The 18,904-nt window shown below is 35.9% G+C and overlaps 1 protein-coding gene across 5 annotated transcripts in view; it reads left to right on the forward strand.

The window, feature by feature from the left end:
- VTI1A (vesicle transport through interaction with t-SNAREs 1A) overlaps positions 1 to 18,904 on the forward strand; it is a 387,110-nt gene that overhangs the window by 80,591 nt on the left and 287,615 nt on the right. For 3 of the 5 annotated variants that reach the window (XR_008685737.2, XM_055424649.2, XM_055424647.2), the window contains exons 5-6: positions 5,911 to 5,931; positions 10,805 to 10,889. Coding sequence is in view for 4 of the 5 variants with exons in the window: in XM_055424649.2 (XP_055280624.1) it covers positions 5,911 to 5,931; positions 10,805 to 10,889 (106 nt within the window). In the remaining variant the exon portion in view is untranslated. The remainder of the gene's footprint in view (positions 1 to 5,910; positions 5,932 to 10,804; positions 10,890 to 18,904) is intronic. The other 2 variants (XM_055424650.2, XM_055424648.2) reach the window with 1 other exon arrangement.

An 18,904-nucleotide genomic window follows, 5' to 3' on the forward strand; every position in this document is an offset into this window, starting at 1 on the left:
TGCCCTTGTCAGGTAATGATAATGATGATGATAATAGTTGTAGGAGTAGTAATGGGAAAAGTCTTTTTGCAGTTTAAGATCTGCATAGGCAAAAAAATAAGACACGGTTTCTTCTTCAAGAGGCCTTACAACTTGGCTGTCAGCTCTCATTGGATCACATAGTAGTGTCATGAGTCTAATTAGTGTCCCACTTCTTTCTTTGAATTAATACTGCCGATTTCATTAATTCATGTAGATAATATATATGACTTTAAAAAATGTTTCAAGAACCTCAGAGTAGAGATGATTTTTAAAAAATGTCTCAAACAGCCCTAGTGACTGATTCTCTTTGACACTTTTAAAGAAAATAAATGATAGGGAACTTCAGAAGCAAGACCTGAACGTGTTTATTAACATTACTTTGGCAAGTCTAGTAGAAGCCTCTACTCTAAATAAAAATGAACATAAATCATTCATTGGATAAACCAACATTTTAATAAGCTGCTAAAACATAATATATTGATATGCATTTATAAAAATTGCATAATAGTGTTTACCCTTGCAAATAGAGTATAACTCTATATATGCTGAAACTATAATACTATCCTCTAAATGTGAATATTGTAAACAGGGTTGTAGATCATGTGATGAAAAGGCCCCCATCTGCCCACCCCCAGAAAGGAAGAAGAATCACTGAGCAGTCCTGTGTTTGTTTTTGGAAAGATCTCAGCTCCTCCACTAGTTGGATGTTATCAGCTTCAGTTCAGACATGTAAACACGTTAAGATTTGACTTGGGATTTCAGCTTCCCTGATTGAAATGTGAGAATAGCTAAGGGAAAAAAAAAAAAAAATAAGGAGCACATCAAACACAAAAGCATGATGTGATGAAGGAGTTTTACTCATAATAGATTAAATACTGTGAGGATGAGAGCAAAAAAAATTTTTTTCCTATTTTAAGTGAGATTTAGATTGCTCATACCTCTTGAGTGAATTAATCATAGTTTTATTTTCTATCTTTACTGCAAAAAACAGCACTGTCTTTTTTTAAAAAAAATAGTGAATGTGTTAAAGAAGTGAATCTCCATGTCAGTTCTTTAAAGAGCTATAGATCTTTACCTCATTTGAAACTACTGCCTAATACAGAGGAAACAGAAGAGAAGAGGGTGTTTCTGTCTAACTCAAACTCCTTTATTGTAATGGATGCTGTAGTACTGTGACAGGGATCTTTTTTTTTTTTTTAAAGCATGTTCTCTTCTCTTAATGGACATTTTATGTGCCTAGAACATTTGCCTTATGAACATATGAGGAGCACTTCTTTTTTAACGCCTAAAGAAAAATATATCACAAAAATAGATTGAGTTAATATTTTCTGAATTTTTCAAATTATATTCCTGTCACTTTAAAGTGATAACTCAGAGATTTCCCCTGGACTTGTATAAATCAAGCTTACAAATTCTGAAAGTGCTTGGAGAGCCTGAAGTTTAGTTGTAAGGAGCTGTCACTTCAATAAATAGAGTGTGATGAATTATAGTCATGAGACTGTGAAACTGTTAGATTATTACTTGTGTGAACTTTTCAGTCTAAAATTTGAATCAGATTTGAAAGTTCAGAGAGACGACATATAACTTTTAGAATATTTTGTTACCAAAGTAGCACAGTTTCCATATCATAATGAAGCCTTTATGTTTTGTTTTGAGGCTCTTTGACATAATATAGGAATTAAAATCCCTAAAACTATAGAACACATCCTTAACTTGGAATGGTCACTTGAGAATAACTATTCTGCATCAGTATTCATTCAGACTATGAAATCAAAACAGAAACTTTTTCTTTAAAGGAAGGAAAGATTTGGCTTTTCATTTTAATTTTTGCAGCTCAGTGGCTGAGAAGATAGCTTTTTCTGACTAGGATCACCTCACCAGTAAATTAGAGAAGCTCACCTAGTAAATTAGAGAAGAAAATATTTTCTGCACACAGATATGTTTATTTTCAACCTAATTATTGAGAAATTAGTTTTTCAGAACTTCTTGGCCATGTCATATTTATGGTAAATTTTTAACAATACAGGGAAAACTTAGAGGTAAAAAATAAGACCAAAGGTGGCAATATTTGTTTAAAATTGGGTTATATCTCAGTTTTTTTAAAGTATAGGTCAGAAAAAAAGGATAAATAATTAACAGCAAAGGTTGTAAATAGACAAATGAACTAAGTGCTGTCTAATTAGTTATTTTCAATGCAATATCCACATCTTCCCTATAGTGACTTCTTTGTAGATTTAGACAAATATGAATACCTTAGTTCTTACTTCTCAGTCTGCCAGTTTTTATAATGCATTTTTAGGCATCTAAAACTTGGCCGTTGATACACATAATCATAATCTTCCAATTAACTATACAGTATATTAATTTACTCTTATATATGTAAACATTTTGCCATGATTAGAATTGTTATAATTTCAAAAATTAAGAATTTTCAAATGCATTTTTAATGTTCTCCATGCAGTACACATTTTTATTTAACGCCAAATTAATTGCTTGGTATAAATTCATTTCTGTTACTTCCATTTCATGCAATCAAGTATAGCTCATCCTTGATTTACAGAGAAGAGGCAAATTTACCTGTTTGGCACATTCAAATATTGTTGGGTCTTTCCATGAACTGTTAGTTGTCTTGGGCATTATCATTCTGTTCTTTTGACAAATCAAATTTTCCATTGCATATGACAGCATCTTAATATTTTCAAAGAGCTTGTTCTTAAAATGTAGTGATGCTATATTTAGAGTGGAAACTTTAATAACTGTTAACTCGATTTAGTTTCATGAACACAATTCTTAGGAAAGGAAAAAAAAAAATTCGTACAGAATTAAATCCCCTTCACAGTAGAGTATGATAATGGGACAAATATTCAAAGCTCTACTTCTGAAACCTAATAGTGTCTCAGTTTCCATATGCAAAATTATATTGATCAGTGAATAAACCTGAGTAAATGAAATTTGAGTAAATCCCAATAGAAGGTTCAAAAAAATATATAAAGAGTAGGGTATGTCTAAACGTGAGGAAATTTTTGCGGTAAAGCAATATTCAGCAGATATGATTTGCTTAATTTTTTAATGCGATGTTCTCTTAAGTTCCGGTTTGGGCTTGCTGTGCATAAAGTGTGTCAAACTTCAGCTACAGACCAGGGGGTGAAGTCGGTCAATTTAATTCCCCAAGATCTAAAGAAGGTCGGTATCATTTCATATAGCCCTGGCAGAGCAGATCATTACCAGGCACAAATCTGTTCGTTACGTGCTGAGGGTTTATAGCAAAATAAATAGACTGTCATCATAAGTTCAGAAAATTGTGTGTTCGACCCACGATAATGTGTAAAGGGCGTTTAATAGAGTTCAGCATTTATTCGTTATCTGTATGCGGACAGAGACGGCAGTCGCGTTATCAGCTTTAAAAAAAAAATTCGGTAGTTCTGGGGGTCACGTGACACCCCTCACACACAGAGGCGCGCGCGCACAAACCCTCACATGCTCTGCAGTGCAGTTTTGATTTTAGTCACAGCAGAAGGCTTAACCACAAGAGATTCCACTGGTTCAAACCAGCGTAAACCAGATTTTTTCAGCCCACAAAGAAACAGATTACCTCTTGTATCAAATTCTGCATGGGGCTGGGGTGGGGGGCAGAATCTTTGTTTCAAAAAAGATGTTGATTATCATAACTCAACATGGTGGCATGGCACAGTTTCATGTCGCCTATGACGGAGCTAGAAACTCGATAAAATGTGAATCGAAAAAATACGAAATCACTACTTTCAGCCTGGTCTAAGCATTGTTAATTTTCAAAAACAGGCCATCTTTTGTTTACTTGAGTGAAAACTCTCAGACTAACTAAAAAAAGAAGAAAAAAAAAGATAAAGATTAAAACCCCTCCCATTACTTAGCTTAGCTACAAATCCGGTGTAAAGCTTGGATGCAGCCATGCAGCACAAACAAGATAGAACGTTTTTTGTTTGGAACCTATTGAAAAAACAAATGGGTAGCATTTTTAAACACTCATTGATTATGGCAGGGTGGCATGCCCAAATGGTCTCCATTGCTGAAGAGTAATTTTAAACTTTGGCCCTTTAAGTATCATAGTCAACTGAAGAATGGTGCCCCCAGAAAGAAAAAAGAAAAAAACTAGCTGTGCGATCAATCCCAGATCAGCTTTTTCTGAGAATTAATGTTTGCCCTTTTTCTCCCATGATGTTCCCATAGCAAAGAGAAAGATTCCGATATATGATAGGCCAGGTATTTTAGTTTAGAATTTTACTTCTTCTATGGAAGAATTGTAACTTTTCCCGTGAAATGATGAGATGATTGACTTACACACTCAGTGGTTGCTGAGATAATAATTGTATTAATTACAAGTAATAACAACTTCATATGTATTTTTGAAAGGTAGAAAAAGTTTCTTTTTCACTAAATGCAGTGTGAGACCTTATGTAATAGATTCTGTACCCTTTTTCTAAGATTCATAACTGGTTTGAAATCTCATTCTTTTGTACTTGAAATACTTTTCAAATAACAAATGAAATAACAGACTAAGCTGGAATGCATATGGTTTTCCTTGAATTGGAGACAAAAATAGTTTTAAGCTTTGAGAGATCTGGGCTATAGTAAACATGATACTTTTAGAAAGACTTATAGTAAGCAGTTCATGGCACGTGTCTCCCAAAGCAATAGTTTAATTTATTGGCCTGCTTATGTCAAGTGTTATAACAGATGTTACAGATATTTGGATGCTTAAAAATTATCAGTTGTAGACCTGAATTGCTGAGGATGCAAGTTTCAGACCTAGAATATGGTTTATAGTCTCATACAACATCATTTCTATTCATTGTAGAAACTGTGGAAAACACCTCAACTCTCCAATATTTGTGGATTAGAATACAATACTGTCACACACACACAGGGAACCAGACATATGGTTATATCCATTTTCTAGTTTCTAAAGAGTAAAACAACTTGTTTTATCTGCAAAGACAATTAACTGTTCTACAGAGAAGAATCAAAATATTATCACGCTAGAGTTTACTAACAGGTAAAGAGTGGCTTGAGGTTTGACTTTGGTGAAAAAAGATTCCAGTACAAATGAGGTTAGAGAGTTCATTGCTTTGAAATGACCTGGTTTTCAAGATGAAGAAAACTGATAAGTGAAAAAACTTCAAAAATTAAAATTAAAACACCTTATGATTACAGTAACCTCTTCAGCAAAACAAAACCCTGGAAATCAACTCTGATATAAACAGTATTGCTAAGGATTGTGAAATATTTTCTTATTTTATGTCCTAAATATTATCTCTCCTGGCATGCTTTATTCCCAATTAAAATAATCTTACTTCCAAAGGTGATCCTGTTATTAGAATGGGTATAAGTATGACATTAAGATACCAGTTTGTTGTTTTAAAATACTTACTGAGACAAAGGCATGCGCTATTAATCATTTTCATTTGGAGGTAAAAATCTGAAAGCAGTTGTCAAGATTCAAAATAGAGAAACATCCTGAAAACTTGTATATACAAAACCTCTTCAGTGGTACATTCTTAGAAGAGAGGAATAGTAAACTTGTTTTCTTTCTTTATAATATAGACTTCTATGAAGTCGTTCCCCTTTATTTCATGATGGTGTCTTAGATGTACTTTAAAAGAGAATTTCACACTATTCTCTTTGTTTAATGTGACAGTGTGAGAAAGTGATCTTTATTCGTTCAAAAAACTCTGCATGTAGTCTATGTTTAGGTTCTTTTAATGTGTTTGTCTGTGATTTTTAAATGCTAAACATGTAAACAGATAAATTGTCAATGTTAATTCTGTATCCTGTCACACAACTGATCTTTCTTTCCTGCCATTTCTTTCCTTTTTATCTTTTTTTTTTTTTTTTGGTGCATTCATGTTGCAGTTGATAAAATTACGTGAAGAGGTGAGTACTTCCTAGCTTGCTTTTTTTTTTTTTTAATTCTGCTTTTCCCTATAAAATTGAGTATCTAAATCTAAAGTAAAACTGTTGGGTTCATTTTTCCAGGAAAATCTGCGCATATTAAAAGCATTGATTATATTGCTAGAAATGTTCTCTGCTATCTTAAAAAAAAAAAAACCAAGTACACCCTAATTATGCTTATCACAGTGATCATTGTTGTTTTCTAGCTTTGGAAGAAAATTCATATTTTAAAGACCAAAAAAGGGAGGAAAAAGAAAGGAATAGCTTGAAGCTATACCCAAATGTAGTTTTCATGTAGACTGACTTCAGTTTTGTTTTGTTTGCCTTGGTTTCTCAAAGAAGTCAACAGGATTAATTTTTTTCCTGACATTCTGAATTTACTGAAACCTGTTTTTAAACTAACTCCTTTCCTTCAACCAAAATTCTTAGTTCAACGTTAGATACCATGAGCCTGTTATCCTTTTGGGGAAACACACGTATGTTATAAATACTCTACTAGTCTATGTACACAGATACCTAAGAATAGCCAAGCCTCTCCTCATTTTTAAACACTCTTTTTTGTAGGAAATAGCACCCAAGTGAGTTCTCATTTTTCTGAGTTTGCTAGCCTGCTTCATAATACAGCTCCAGACTTTTTTTTTTGTAGTTCAGCAAATGTTTATAACAATGTTGATAATTTTATCCCTGTATGCATGAGGGATGTCAAATGATTCTAAATATTTTTTTAAATTAGGCCATACTTATCAAATATGCTCTGCTACTCTTTTCAGAAATAGAGTAGTTATAGTTTTTAATTAGTGAGATTGAATTTAGTTGCTTTTACATTAGGACATAAAATAATGACCTATATTACAATTTTTAAATTGTCTAATTGCTTATAGTAAGCAGAGTACTATGAATTATTTTCAACTTTAGGTTTGTGTTGTTTGAGATTTTTCCTGGAATTTTTTTTTTTAATTGGTATGTCATCATTCTCTAGGTGATATGAGTGCTAATTTAGATGTTTGCAGAGAGTGGTTTTCAACAACTCTTCTGATTTAAGATGCATTCATGATGTCTTTCAGTAGACATATGATGGTATATATTGGTACAATATATATACATATATATTGGTACTATATATACATATATATATATTGATATAATAATATGGTATATTATTACAAAAGTAATAATGATATATAAAATGAAGGGTGAAAACACAAAACCCTCACCTTCCAACCTTTTTGTGTTTTTTTTATCTTCCCTGCATGGAAGCAGATGTATGTATTAAATGAATATTATAAATCATAGTTTTGATGTATAAGATTATTCTTGAGGTGAGTGATATGTCAACATTATTCTTTTGCAAGACAGTCTTCTTGTAGGTATTTGCATATGCTCAGGCTCAGGTGAAAAATTTGAATTTTCAAATATTAATGCAACCAACTAGACTATGAAGAAACTACATGAAGCTCTTGGCCTTGAATTTATCAATGAATATAATTAATAAGCCCTTGTGCCTTAGTACCATCAGCATCATTGACAGAAGATTTAGTTTTAAGCTGAATGGTGTGGACTTAGAAATCTTAATTCTATCAGCTGAAAACATCACATCTGCATTTCTTTTAAAATATGTTTCATCATCATGTTATGGCTTTTAATTCCTTTGCTGTGCCTATAGCAACAGTTTTATCAGTTATGCTTCTGGAATGAATGTTACCAACACTATAACCCGAAGTGGAATTGTACTTGGAAGAATCAGATCACTCAACTAACAGAATTATATACTCTGAAATATTCTCTTAACAGTCTTTGATATGTATGCATCATTGATATTTATAGAATGGGTTACAGTGATGACGCTATTGGTATATGACCTGCTCCGAAGTCATTGTTTCTCAGGCAGGATGCTCAGAGTAATCAAACACTGATTTCTTCCTTGTATCTATCCTAAGAAGACAAACACTCCTCTGCTTCAAAATAGAATGTTTCATACTATTTGGAAACAAAGTATGCCCCATCCAGTCCTCAAGATGCTCTTTTTTCAAGGGGCTCTCTGTTTGGGCTCTGTTCTGGAAAAAGAGCATGCTTGGAATCGGGCTGATAATGCACAGGGAGCTGAACCGGTGTTGGCTGTGCCGAGCTCTCCGTTTGAATCCTGCGTCTCCAGCTCTCCACGTTGCCCAGCTCCTCACACAAGTTGAGCTGTGTCTGAAGCTCCAGCACAGCTTCACTTACCTGCTTTGAAAAGGGCTGAGAAGAGGGTGAGAGAATGAGTTTGGGATGGAGTGTGGGGGCAAGTTGAAAGCATCAGCTGCTACTGTACTGTATTTCCTTTCATTTTCAGAGACCAGGGCAATGTACAACTAAGGGAACAATGTAAATAGCACAGCTGTTACAAGAACTTGATTTTAGCTTGACTTAAGTGAAGAGGTTCCAAAATACAAAGTGAGGTCCTGCTGGAAAGCTGCTGGTAAACTGATAGTCCTCTTGTGTGCAGATTTACTCTGATAAAATTGAACTGTCCTGCAGAAGAGTTACTGACATTATTTAGGAATAGATCCTTTTCGTTTTTTTTTTTTAAATAAAAAAGTTCTGTTAGCAGTTTTGCTTTCCATCACAAAGCCATATACTGGATAAACTAATTTGGCTCCCATTCATGAAATCTCATAAATCATTCTACGTTTAAATACTTTGTTTCCTACGTTTTCATTATTGTATAATTAAACTCTCCATTTTCAGTATTGAACTTTGATTTCTTTAAATCTGCAGTAGCTAAATATTTTCTTTTAGTTTAGGGATTTCACCCAATATGAAAATGAACCAAAATCTTTGATCTGAATTCTGGTTTAAAATTCACATTTATTCTTGATGCCACAATGCTGATATCTTTCTAGAGAATCACCGATTTGAAAAATCAAGTCCTTTGTTAAATTAGAAAACAATATTCAAAGAAGGGAAGAGCAATTCCCACTCCCAAAACCTTCATGTAGTGAGAATTAGGAATAAGAAAGCTTTTCTTATTCCTAATTTTTGACAAGCTGAGTAAAGTGTTAAGTTTTTTTAAAAATAGTCATTAATGCAAAACACATAAAGCTCCCCTTGCTTTTCCTTTTCTCAATTACAGACTTCAGTGATTTTGCATCTTTATGATATATGTTTTCCTTCCTCCCTTTTATTTATTTAGTGCTTTTCTTTTGGCAGAGGGAGGGGCAGTTTTTCTCTTAATTTCTCCACTGTATAGTAGACGACTCTATTAATTACTATAGACTGTTGTTGCAGCTTTCGTGACCTTCACATCAGGTCCTATCTCTCTGTTCTAAATGCATTGTTTTAATGATTCTTCCCCCCACTCCCCCCAGCACTCCCCCCAAAAAAAATTTTTTCAAGGAAAGCTTTGATGTGGCTTTAGCTGCCTCCAACGTCTGGCCGCATCTCAGATGTGTCACCTATGCCGGGAGGGAATAAGGAAATCACGTTTTGAATGGTAATGATAACATACTAATCACTTCCTTTCTTTGAAGATGGAAGCGAGATATTCTGTCAGCATCCCTGGCTGCTAGAGCTTGGAGGCACTGGTCTAGGTGTATTAGCTTAAGTGTGCATGTCAATACAGCTTGCATCTCCAAGATCCATGGGGGCTCATTAGAGCAAGGTGGATCGTTTCGCTCGACAGCCACTCAGATAATATGTGTGGCACCTCCTTTTTTTTTTATTATTAGAAAGCATTTCTTCGATTTTAAATGACATCTGTCAACAACACAAAGTTGGAGTTATGGTTGCATTTTTTTCATTCTTTTTGACCAGATACCAAAACTGATTTGACGGGGTAAAGTACTAATTTATACAAATACATGCGTGCACGTACACATACCGAAATATATAGTTACACATATTTTGGCATTTTTAAGTATCCAGACATACATGCATCAGTACACACATGTGGACACACACACAAACACACACTCCCAAGGGCATGCACATATTGCTATCCATTCACAGCCATGATTAGCTTATAAATGTATTTGTCAGTCTGAATAAGATCTAATGTATGATTGTTATGCTTAAAAAGATCAGGCTCAATGTAGAAAAGAAAGTTTAGAAGCTGAGGATTTGGGGGAAATCTAATTTCCCCCATCAGACATAATATAAAATAATGTATATTATTATTATTATCATTTTAGTTCTTAGTCTAAAACACTGTCGGAAATTCACTTTCAGTATAGTGCCATATATTTGGGAATAAATCCATAATTTCGTACATCTGTGTGCATGAGGGAACATGTGTCTCTTGTTTCTTAGTGGTTGCCCTGAGTGGTCTTAGAACTAGAATTGCTGTTTAGTATTCTGTTTTAGTAGCATATGTTGTTCTATATGGCATCTTGCTGCACATTCAAAATTAAGGGGCATTCTTTAAGAATAAAATTTTCGTTTAAAAATTCTTTAGGAATCAAAGGAACTAGTGAGTTGTTTTTTTTCCTGATTGCATTTTATAAAAAAATAAATACAAAATAGGGATCATCGATCCATGCAAATAACTCATAAAGCTACTTCTGCAACAGGAAAGATCCAGTTTGTTCTGGTCTTCATACATTTCTCAGTGTTTTGGCGTAAGATTCATTGTGGCCACGTACAACGTGAGTCTGCCTTTTAAAACAAAACAAAAAATGGATGGTCCTTACACAATTGATTGATTGAAAATCGGTTCATTGTAGTGGTTTGTATAAAGGAAGATTTGCTAAAAATTATCTATAATGGATTGTGATCCGCCCTCCCCCCGAAATGTTAGGGCATACAACGGCATTATTTTTTTAAGGCAAAAAAAGAACATTGTAGACAGTCGTCTGATTTTTTTTCCCTTTTTCTTTTTCAGAGGGCACATCTGCTCGATAACACAGAGAGGCTGGAAAGGTCATCTCGGAGACTAGAGGCTGGATACCAAATAGCAGTGGAAACCGGTAAGAATTCTGAGAGTGAGCAAATTGTCTTGCTTATGCACAGCAGTCTTCACAACACATGACATTTCAGGGAAACTTCAAAGGAGTAGCAGAGACAGCAGCCCGAGATGTGGTTTACATATTGGGGAGACAATTGGGAGCTTATTTGCGCTTATCTTTTTTCAAGTTAAAAGGCATGACATCTACTGAAAACAGTTCCTGAGGTTTAAAAGTATACATCTGAAAAGAGATGGAATACTTTGTCTAAATTCTACATTTGTCTTAATATGTGGTTACATGTTGTCAGTTTACCCACCTGCAATGATGGCTAGCACACAGTGCTGTCTCCAGTTGTTTGCTCCTTTGCGATTATTCACATATGTAAAAATTAACATTTTAATCAGTCTAAATGATGTGAACAAGGGCAAAGAAGTACCAGCCCCGAGTTTACAGTACTTGTTTGTCCTGGTGGAAATGATTAGGAAGTCATTAGGAAATGATTCCTAATGGTCCCGTTTTGTTTTTATTGTTTTTTCAAATCATGAGCAGAGCCTGTAATCAGACATGGAGAAAAAGAAAGTCATGGTAATGGTACTGTAAGTGTTAGTTAATACTGTCCAAACTTTTGGTTTGAATTAACACTAGTTATTAATTTCAGAAAACATAGCCCTAATCTAGGATGAGTTTACTTAAAACAGACATGCTTTTGCATTATTAATGTTTCAGGTAATGAATGTTTGTTTTTACCTACTAAGTAAATATCCATTAACCTCTTTTTAGTTAGCAGTCTCTCATTATTCAGCTATTTTGCAAAGTTTAGATTATATAGGATCTAGTTTATGTATTTTTGGGTAGCTCTTACCTAGTATATGAACAGCAAAAAAGGTGGTTGACAACATTTCCATTGATTTTTTTTTTTTTAAAGTTTAGTGTTACAAAAAAAATATTCATTTTGTAAGAGCAAGTATAGTGAAAATGATTCCAAATGATTTCTTTTATGAATGGCCAGTGTTCTCCCTTGCCCCTAATTCATGGCTATGTTATATTGGCTTACTTACATGATGAATTCTAAGAAATCAGGTAGAATGAACACAAATGACATTGGCATTATAGTAATGGTGAGAAAACTGAAGAAAACCATCAACCCTCCCAGATTTTTTAATAGTATGGGCAGCCCTTCTTTCTGAGGTTACTGATAGATTGGCTCTCTGCCCTGATTGGAATAAAAGCTAGTTCTCGTTTATTCTTTTAGTCCTTGGGCTTACCTTAAGAAGTGACTCGACTGTCTTTGCAAAGAATGCTAATAATGAGAAGTGCCCTGAACATGTGGTCAAAGGACCAGCCTTGGGTTCAAGCTCTTGTTTGTGTGACCTGAAGCAAGTCATGGGCTTCCCAGGTGGCTCAGTGGCAGAGAATCAGCCTGCCAATGCAGGAGAGCCAGGAGATGTGAATACAATTCCTGGGTTGGGAAGATCTTCTAGAGGAGGAAATGGCAACCCCAGCTAGTATTCTTGCTTGAAAAATTCCATGGACAGAGGAGCCTGGCACACTACAGTCCATGGGGTTGCAAAGGGTCAGACACGACTGAGCAACTAAGCACAAGCAAATCACATAACCTCTCTGAGTCTGTTTCTTGTTCAATAAAAGGGAAATTATATTGCCTGTCTCAGAATATTCCTAAGAAATGATGGCTTAAGTTAAAATGTGTTATATACCATAAAACACTATATAACTATTATTAGTAATGTGTGGTCATTTGATAGATATATAGGTATTTACCTTTCATAGAAAAAAGGTATTTGATAAAAATTTGTATTAAAGGAGTTTCTAAAAAGGAGAATGTGTCACTATACCTGTTGAACATTAAAGGATCTTCTTTGTCAAAGCATCCTATTGGTGAGTTTCTTTCCAGACGGGACTGGGTTGGGTTGAGGATGTTCTTGCTATGACACTGATCACAGGGCTTGATTTGGCTGATTGGACTGCCTTTTCTCTCCCACAACACCTTTTATGTAGCTCCCTCCCAAAGCTGAAGAATATAATCAAAGAAGGTCACAGATACTGGAGGGTCATGCATTGATCAAGGTTATAAGATTGAGATTTGATAGTTAACTCCTTTTGGTGAGTGCTGTAACATTAAACTATCAGTATAACCAGCATGGAAAATGCTTCTTTAAGATTGTCCTGCAAACCAACCTCAGTGCCCTTGTATTTTTTTAGTAGAATACAGTGGTAAATAAATTGTTTATGTCTCTGTGTGTGTGTGTGTAAAAGTTGCTTAGTTGTATCCGACTCTTTGTGACTCCCATGGACTATAACCCATCAGGCTCCTCTGTCCATAGAATTCTCCAGGCAAGAATACTGGAGTGGGTAGCCAGTTCCCTTCTCCAGGACTGCCTGACCCAGATTCTTTGTTGTCTGAGGGTCCCCTGCATTACAGGCAGATTCCTTATTGTCTGAGCCACCAGGGAAGTCCCAAATTAACGACAAACTTTTATAAAAGTAGACATTTACATGTTATATAATATATATATATATATAAACTTGGGAACTTCTTACAGACTGTAAAATCAAGTCTAGGAGAGGGGATAAAGGTGGGCTTTGTGTAGTTAAACACAGATGTGGCACACACCTAGACGGAAGTCATCATGATAATTCATTTCCTTGGATGAATGTGAAAGTGGATGAAGAAATGAGAAAGGAGGCACGAAACATTTTTCCTGCCCTTCTTCCTGTCTGTGGGAAGTGGGGAAAGTAATTATGGTGGTTTCCATGTTGCTTCTACTTTTGTTGCTTCACTGCCGTCCCTCAGCCTGGGCATGTCCATCAGTCAGTCAACAGCTCTGTGTTTTGATTGTTTTGTAAACTTACTACACTGATCATTTTGTTACAGTATCAGTTGAAGAATAGTATCTTTCAAAAGGGAAAACTTTTAGCACTTATCGGTTTCTTCTTCTAAAAGACTGTGAAATGCAACAAGGCATAGTTATGGAAGAGCTACGATGACTTTTGAAACAGTATGAAAGAGCTTAATGATTTGCAAGTATTAGTCTGAGAATTGGTCCTAGACCACAACAAGAGTTTTCATCAGTCCACAGTAAAACGAAGGGGGAAAAGTACAAATTCGTGATTTTCTTACAAACAAATGTTATTAAAGAACTACACATTTTCTCAGATCATGTTTTTCCTATTTGGGGTGATAAAGGATAGTTTTATGATGTGATAGAAATAGTAGGTAGACATCATATCTATCTATCTATATATATTTTTTCTCTACCTAGAAAATGAACAAAGCTGGCAACCCTGTTGGGCCCTTTGAAATGTTTTTTAAAATTGGGGTCTCCTGCATTGCAGGAGGATTCTTTACCAACTGAGCTATCAGGGAAGCCCTGCTTAGTCACAACATCTAGGAATTATTGTCTAATGTACTGAATTGGAGAAAGTGACAACAATCCCATTCTCTGGCCCCACTGTTAATCAGCTGTGTGACTTTGAAGAATTCTTAGCTTCTATGTACATGTTCTTTTACTTGTCAAATGGAAACCTGATATCAGATTCGATATACCCTATATGTATATCTTATATTCCATAAGGTTATTATAAAGTTAAAATGAGGTCATATATGTTCAAGTGCTTAGAAAGCAAATAGGGCTCTGGAAAAGTCATCATTTTTATGTTATCATCAGCATAAGTGGTTATCTCTGAAAATTGTTGGCAAAAGATTTCAGCAAAAATCTATAAACTTTTCTTGAAGACCTTTATTGGCAAATATCATTTTAAAAGTTTTTTTATTATATATATGTGTGTGTGGAATAGAATAGAAAGCATATTATTTTGACCTCTAGCTTCTTCCTAGTAAATAATAAAATCCATCTGCTAAAATTCTTGAGTCATTTGTGACATTTTTTAAAGTTATTTTGTCAAATTGGCAGTTACTGTTGCTTTAATAATAGCTACTGAACAGAGGACTCATGTCCTGCATGTACTTGGTCTAAGCAAAAGTACATGATTATATCTAAGTGCTATTTACACCTTGATATTTATTGAGTTTAGTACCAAACAAGTTTCTTTCATGGCTTTCTTTCTACTTGAGAAAATTGGTGAGGTTACAAATTATTTGAACAGCTCCATTTAGAAATGAAGAGAGAGAGGAAAGAATGTTTGACATCGAACTAAAGAGCGGGTGCTTGGACATCTCAAGCTCAGACTGACATCAACAGGGACAATTATCAGATTCATTAGAAGACTTCCTCGGGAGTGACTGTCAAAGACCAAACACTCTGATAGTTGTATGAGCCATTGGCATGATCCAGTTTAACATTTCTTATGAGTTCTTGTCCCAGAATCTGAATAAAAAGTGGCTCTTCCTTTTTTCATCTACTATTAATAGTTAAGTATGACTCTTAGCTATGAAGATACCTATTATATTTGAAGTCAGGGCATTAGTATTTAAAACTATGGGTCACCTGCCATTAATGGTGAAATTATGATTATTTTTTTAATTAAATACCCTAGAATTACAATAGACACAAAACTAATGGAAACTGTACAATTAAGAAATAGGCTGAAAGAAATTATGCAAGGGCAGAAATGCAAGGTTCATTCTCTTCTTTCAGTATGTAAACACATAGTTTAACGCATTTTCCCAGCCTATACCCTAAATGGCAGTGCATCTCTGGAACCAGATATACTCTTCATGTCTTTGAAGACTGATCTGCACCATTTACCAGCCTTGCTTCTGCTGTCCAGTACCCAAACCTTAAGGTCTGCACCCTTTCTCTCAGTCAACACTTCAAGCCACCCAGCTCTGATGTCTCATTTGGTCAGTCATCTCTCTACAGCAGGATGCTGTTCTTCTGCCAGCCTTCCTGCTACGAAGGTGGTCCATGCTTCCCTAAGGGCCCTACAGGTTCCCCACCCTGGACTAGTGACTGGGCATATGTAGAAATAATACAGTTGTTCATTGAACACTTAATATAAGCCACATGCTGTTCTCAGTACTCTGTATTTATTAGCTCTTTAATCCTTACCACAACTCTATGCAGTAAATACTGTTTTCTCACTTTACAGATGAGGAAACAAGATCCAGAGAGATTAAGTTATTTGCCCACACTTATGGAAATAGTACAACCAGACTATGATTCCATGTCTTCACCAGTAAACCACACTGAAAAATGAATGGGCCCCACAGATCTAAATTTTCAAAGTGACCTATTGTGGTTAGAATATGTCATGTTCTCACATCTGTTAAATTCCTTTTTACATAATTCATTCAAAAACTAACTATTGAGTACTGTGTGGTATGTGCTGAGGATACAGTAGTAAGTAAGGCTGCCAATGTCCCTGTTCTCAGGTTGCTGGACAGGAAGGGGCAGGGAGCAGGATGAAACAGACATTTTTTAAAATTGATAAATAAATGGACAAGATCATTTCTGATGGTGGCAAAGTGAAAAGTGGGGTGTGAAAGAATATCTAGTGAAGTCTATCTTAGATTAGCTAGTCATGAAAGACCTCCCAGCGAAGTGCCTTGTTAGCTGAATCTTGGACTGCACAAAGATGCCACCAGCAAGGAGATTTGGAGCCAGTGATTCCAAGAAGACAATGTCAGCACAATGGCTCTGAAATGAGAAGGTGTTTGAGGTATTCAGGCAACAGAAAGAAGATTAGTATGGCTGGAGCAAAGTGAGCATTGGGTGTGGTACACAATTAAGTTAGAGCCACATAGGGTGCAGATTCTTTGGGGCCCCAAGGCCTGGAAAGTGTCTGAATTTGCCTCATAGAGTGTGATGCTATTGGAGAGCTCTCCGCGGGCAAATGGCCTGATCTGAATTAGAGAGGACAAGAACTGTAAGGGTGCAGTGGCAGGGGAATGGATACAAGGAGGCATTTCAGAGGCGTATTACGATAATCCAAGATTTGGTCCTTATACTAGTTTAAATGAATGGAGAGATGGTGAAGATGCAGGAGAAATTATAAGCCTTATTAAAGGGCATTCAGGAGCAAGGAGCTTAGAATTTGTCATTTATTTCTAGATTCTTCCTTAAGGATATCCCCCCAAAAAATGGGAACTTATTAGCCCGTGTACCTGGTCGGGCTTTACACAGACAATGGCCAGTCCATCAGACTGGTGGTCATGGACACTTGTGATTATAAGTCTGAGCTTAAAACCAAGTTTATGATAACATTTTATCTGAGGAATAAAAATGATGGCACCTATTTTCTAGGGTTTGTAAGAGGCATAATAAAAATAATGTAGAGAGATTTTGTGAATTGCCTCACAAAAGTGTGCTTTTTTTTTTTTTCCTAGAAATCTTCAGTTCAGGTGGGTTTTGAGTATAAACATACATAGTCACTTTGCTTCATTTTGTGTCAGTCTAACGAGGAAATGCGGAGAAGGCAATGGCAAGCCACTCCAGTACTCTTGCCTAGAAAATCCCATGGATGGAGCAGCCTGGTAGGCTGCAGTCCGTGGGGTCGCTAAGGGTCGGACGCGACTGAGCGACTTCACTTTCACTTTTCACTTTCACACATTGGAGAAGGAAACGGCAACCCACTCCAGTGTTCTTGCCTGGAGAATCCCAGGGACGGGGGAGCCTGTTGGGCTTCCGTCTATGGGGTCACACAGAGTCGGACACAACTGAAGTGACTTAGCAGCAGCAGCAACGAGGAAATGGGTTCATTTCATGCTATCCAAAGAGGGGCTTGGGACTGGCAGCATCAATATCCTCTGGCTGTTAGTTGATAATGTAGCATCTTGAGTCCCCTCAGATCTACTGGATCAGAATCCGCATTTAAACAGTCAGCAGTGATGCCTGTACACATTAAAGTTGAGTTAGAAGTCCAGTTTTCAGTGTTAGTTTTTAGTCTGTGTCTGTTTAAACTGGGTAAGTCATCTCACTGAATCTCATTTCCTTGTGGATGTATGTATTACTACACTCATGTACAAAAATTTAGGCAAGTAGCTTGTATTGTTAATACCTACACTCGTGAAATACAGGTAATAAATATGATTGTATCTGTTAATATTGTTGATATTAGATGTGAAGGTTGATTGTCTTATAGAGGAGCTGTAATAATTGTTAAAAAGCAGAGACATTACTTTGCCAACAAAGGTCCGTCTAGTCAAGGCTATGGTTTTTCCCGTGGTCATGTATGGATGTGAGAGTTGGACTGTGAAGAAGGCTGATGGCCGAAGAAGTGATGCTTTTGAACTGTGGTATTGGAGAAGACTCTTGAGAATCCCTTGTACTGCAAGGAGATCCAACCAGTCCATTCTAAAGGAGATCAATCCTGGGTGTTCATTGGAAGGACTGATGCTAAAGCTGAAACTGCAATACTTTGGCCACCTCATGCGATGAGTTGACTCACTGGAAAAGACTCTGATGCTGGGAAAGGTTGGGGGCAGGAGGAGAAGGGGATGACAGAGAATGAGATGGCTGGATGGCATCACCGACTCGATGGACATGAGTTTGAGTGAACTCCGGGAGTTGGTGATGGACAGGGAGGCCTGGCGTGCTGTGATTCATGGGGTCGCGGAGAGTCAGACACGACTGAGTGACTGAACTGAACTGAACTGAACTGAATAATTATTTATCTTACCTTATTTAGAAAAATGTGAGTAGGGAATACTTGGCAATTAGAATAGCTAGTAACCTATCCAGTAACGTTAAAAGGACTACATTATACCACTTTGTTTTTCTCAAAATACATTTTCCTCTATATTGAACACCACTTAACATTCTTTTTTGAAAATGGCATATTTTTCACAACTTCTTGTGTATCTTGTTTTACTAGGGAAGTGCAAAGGTGAATTTTCACTAATTTTATGTATTTATAAGTTAGTTTCATAAAGGAAATGTCTACCCAAGTCTTGTATGTTATAGGATTAAAACAGAAAATTCCTCCATTTCTATCTGAGAGTTTCCTTAGCAGCCCCATTTCCTTCCTATAAAGATTTTCTCTCTCTCACTTATGTGTGATTGTGTGTGTTCATGTGTGATTGTGTGTATGTGTATAAAAGAAGTCCTGTCATCTAG

This window comes from Moschus berezovskii, chromosome 12 (assembly GCF_049115385.1).
Source record: "Moschus berezovskii isolate FMDL1 chromosome 12, NW_MosBer_1.0, whole genome shotgun sequence".
Classification (NCBI taxonomy): domain Eukaryota; kingdom Metazoa; phylum Chordata; class Mammalia; order Artiodactyla; family Moschidae; genus Moschus; species Moschus berezovskii.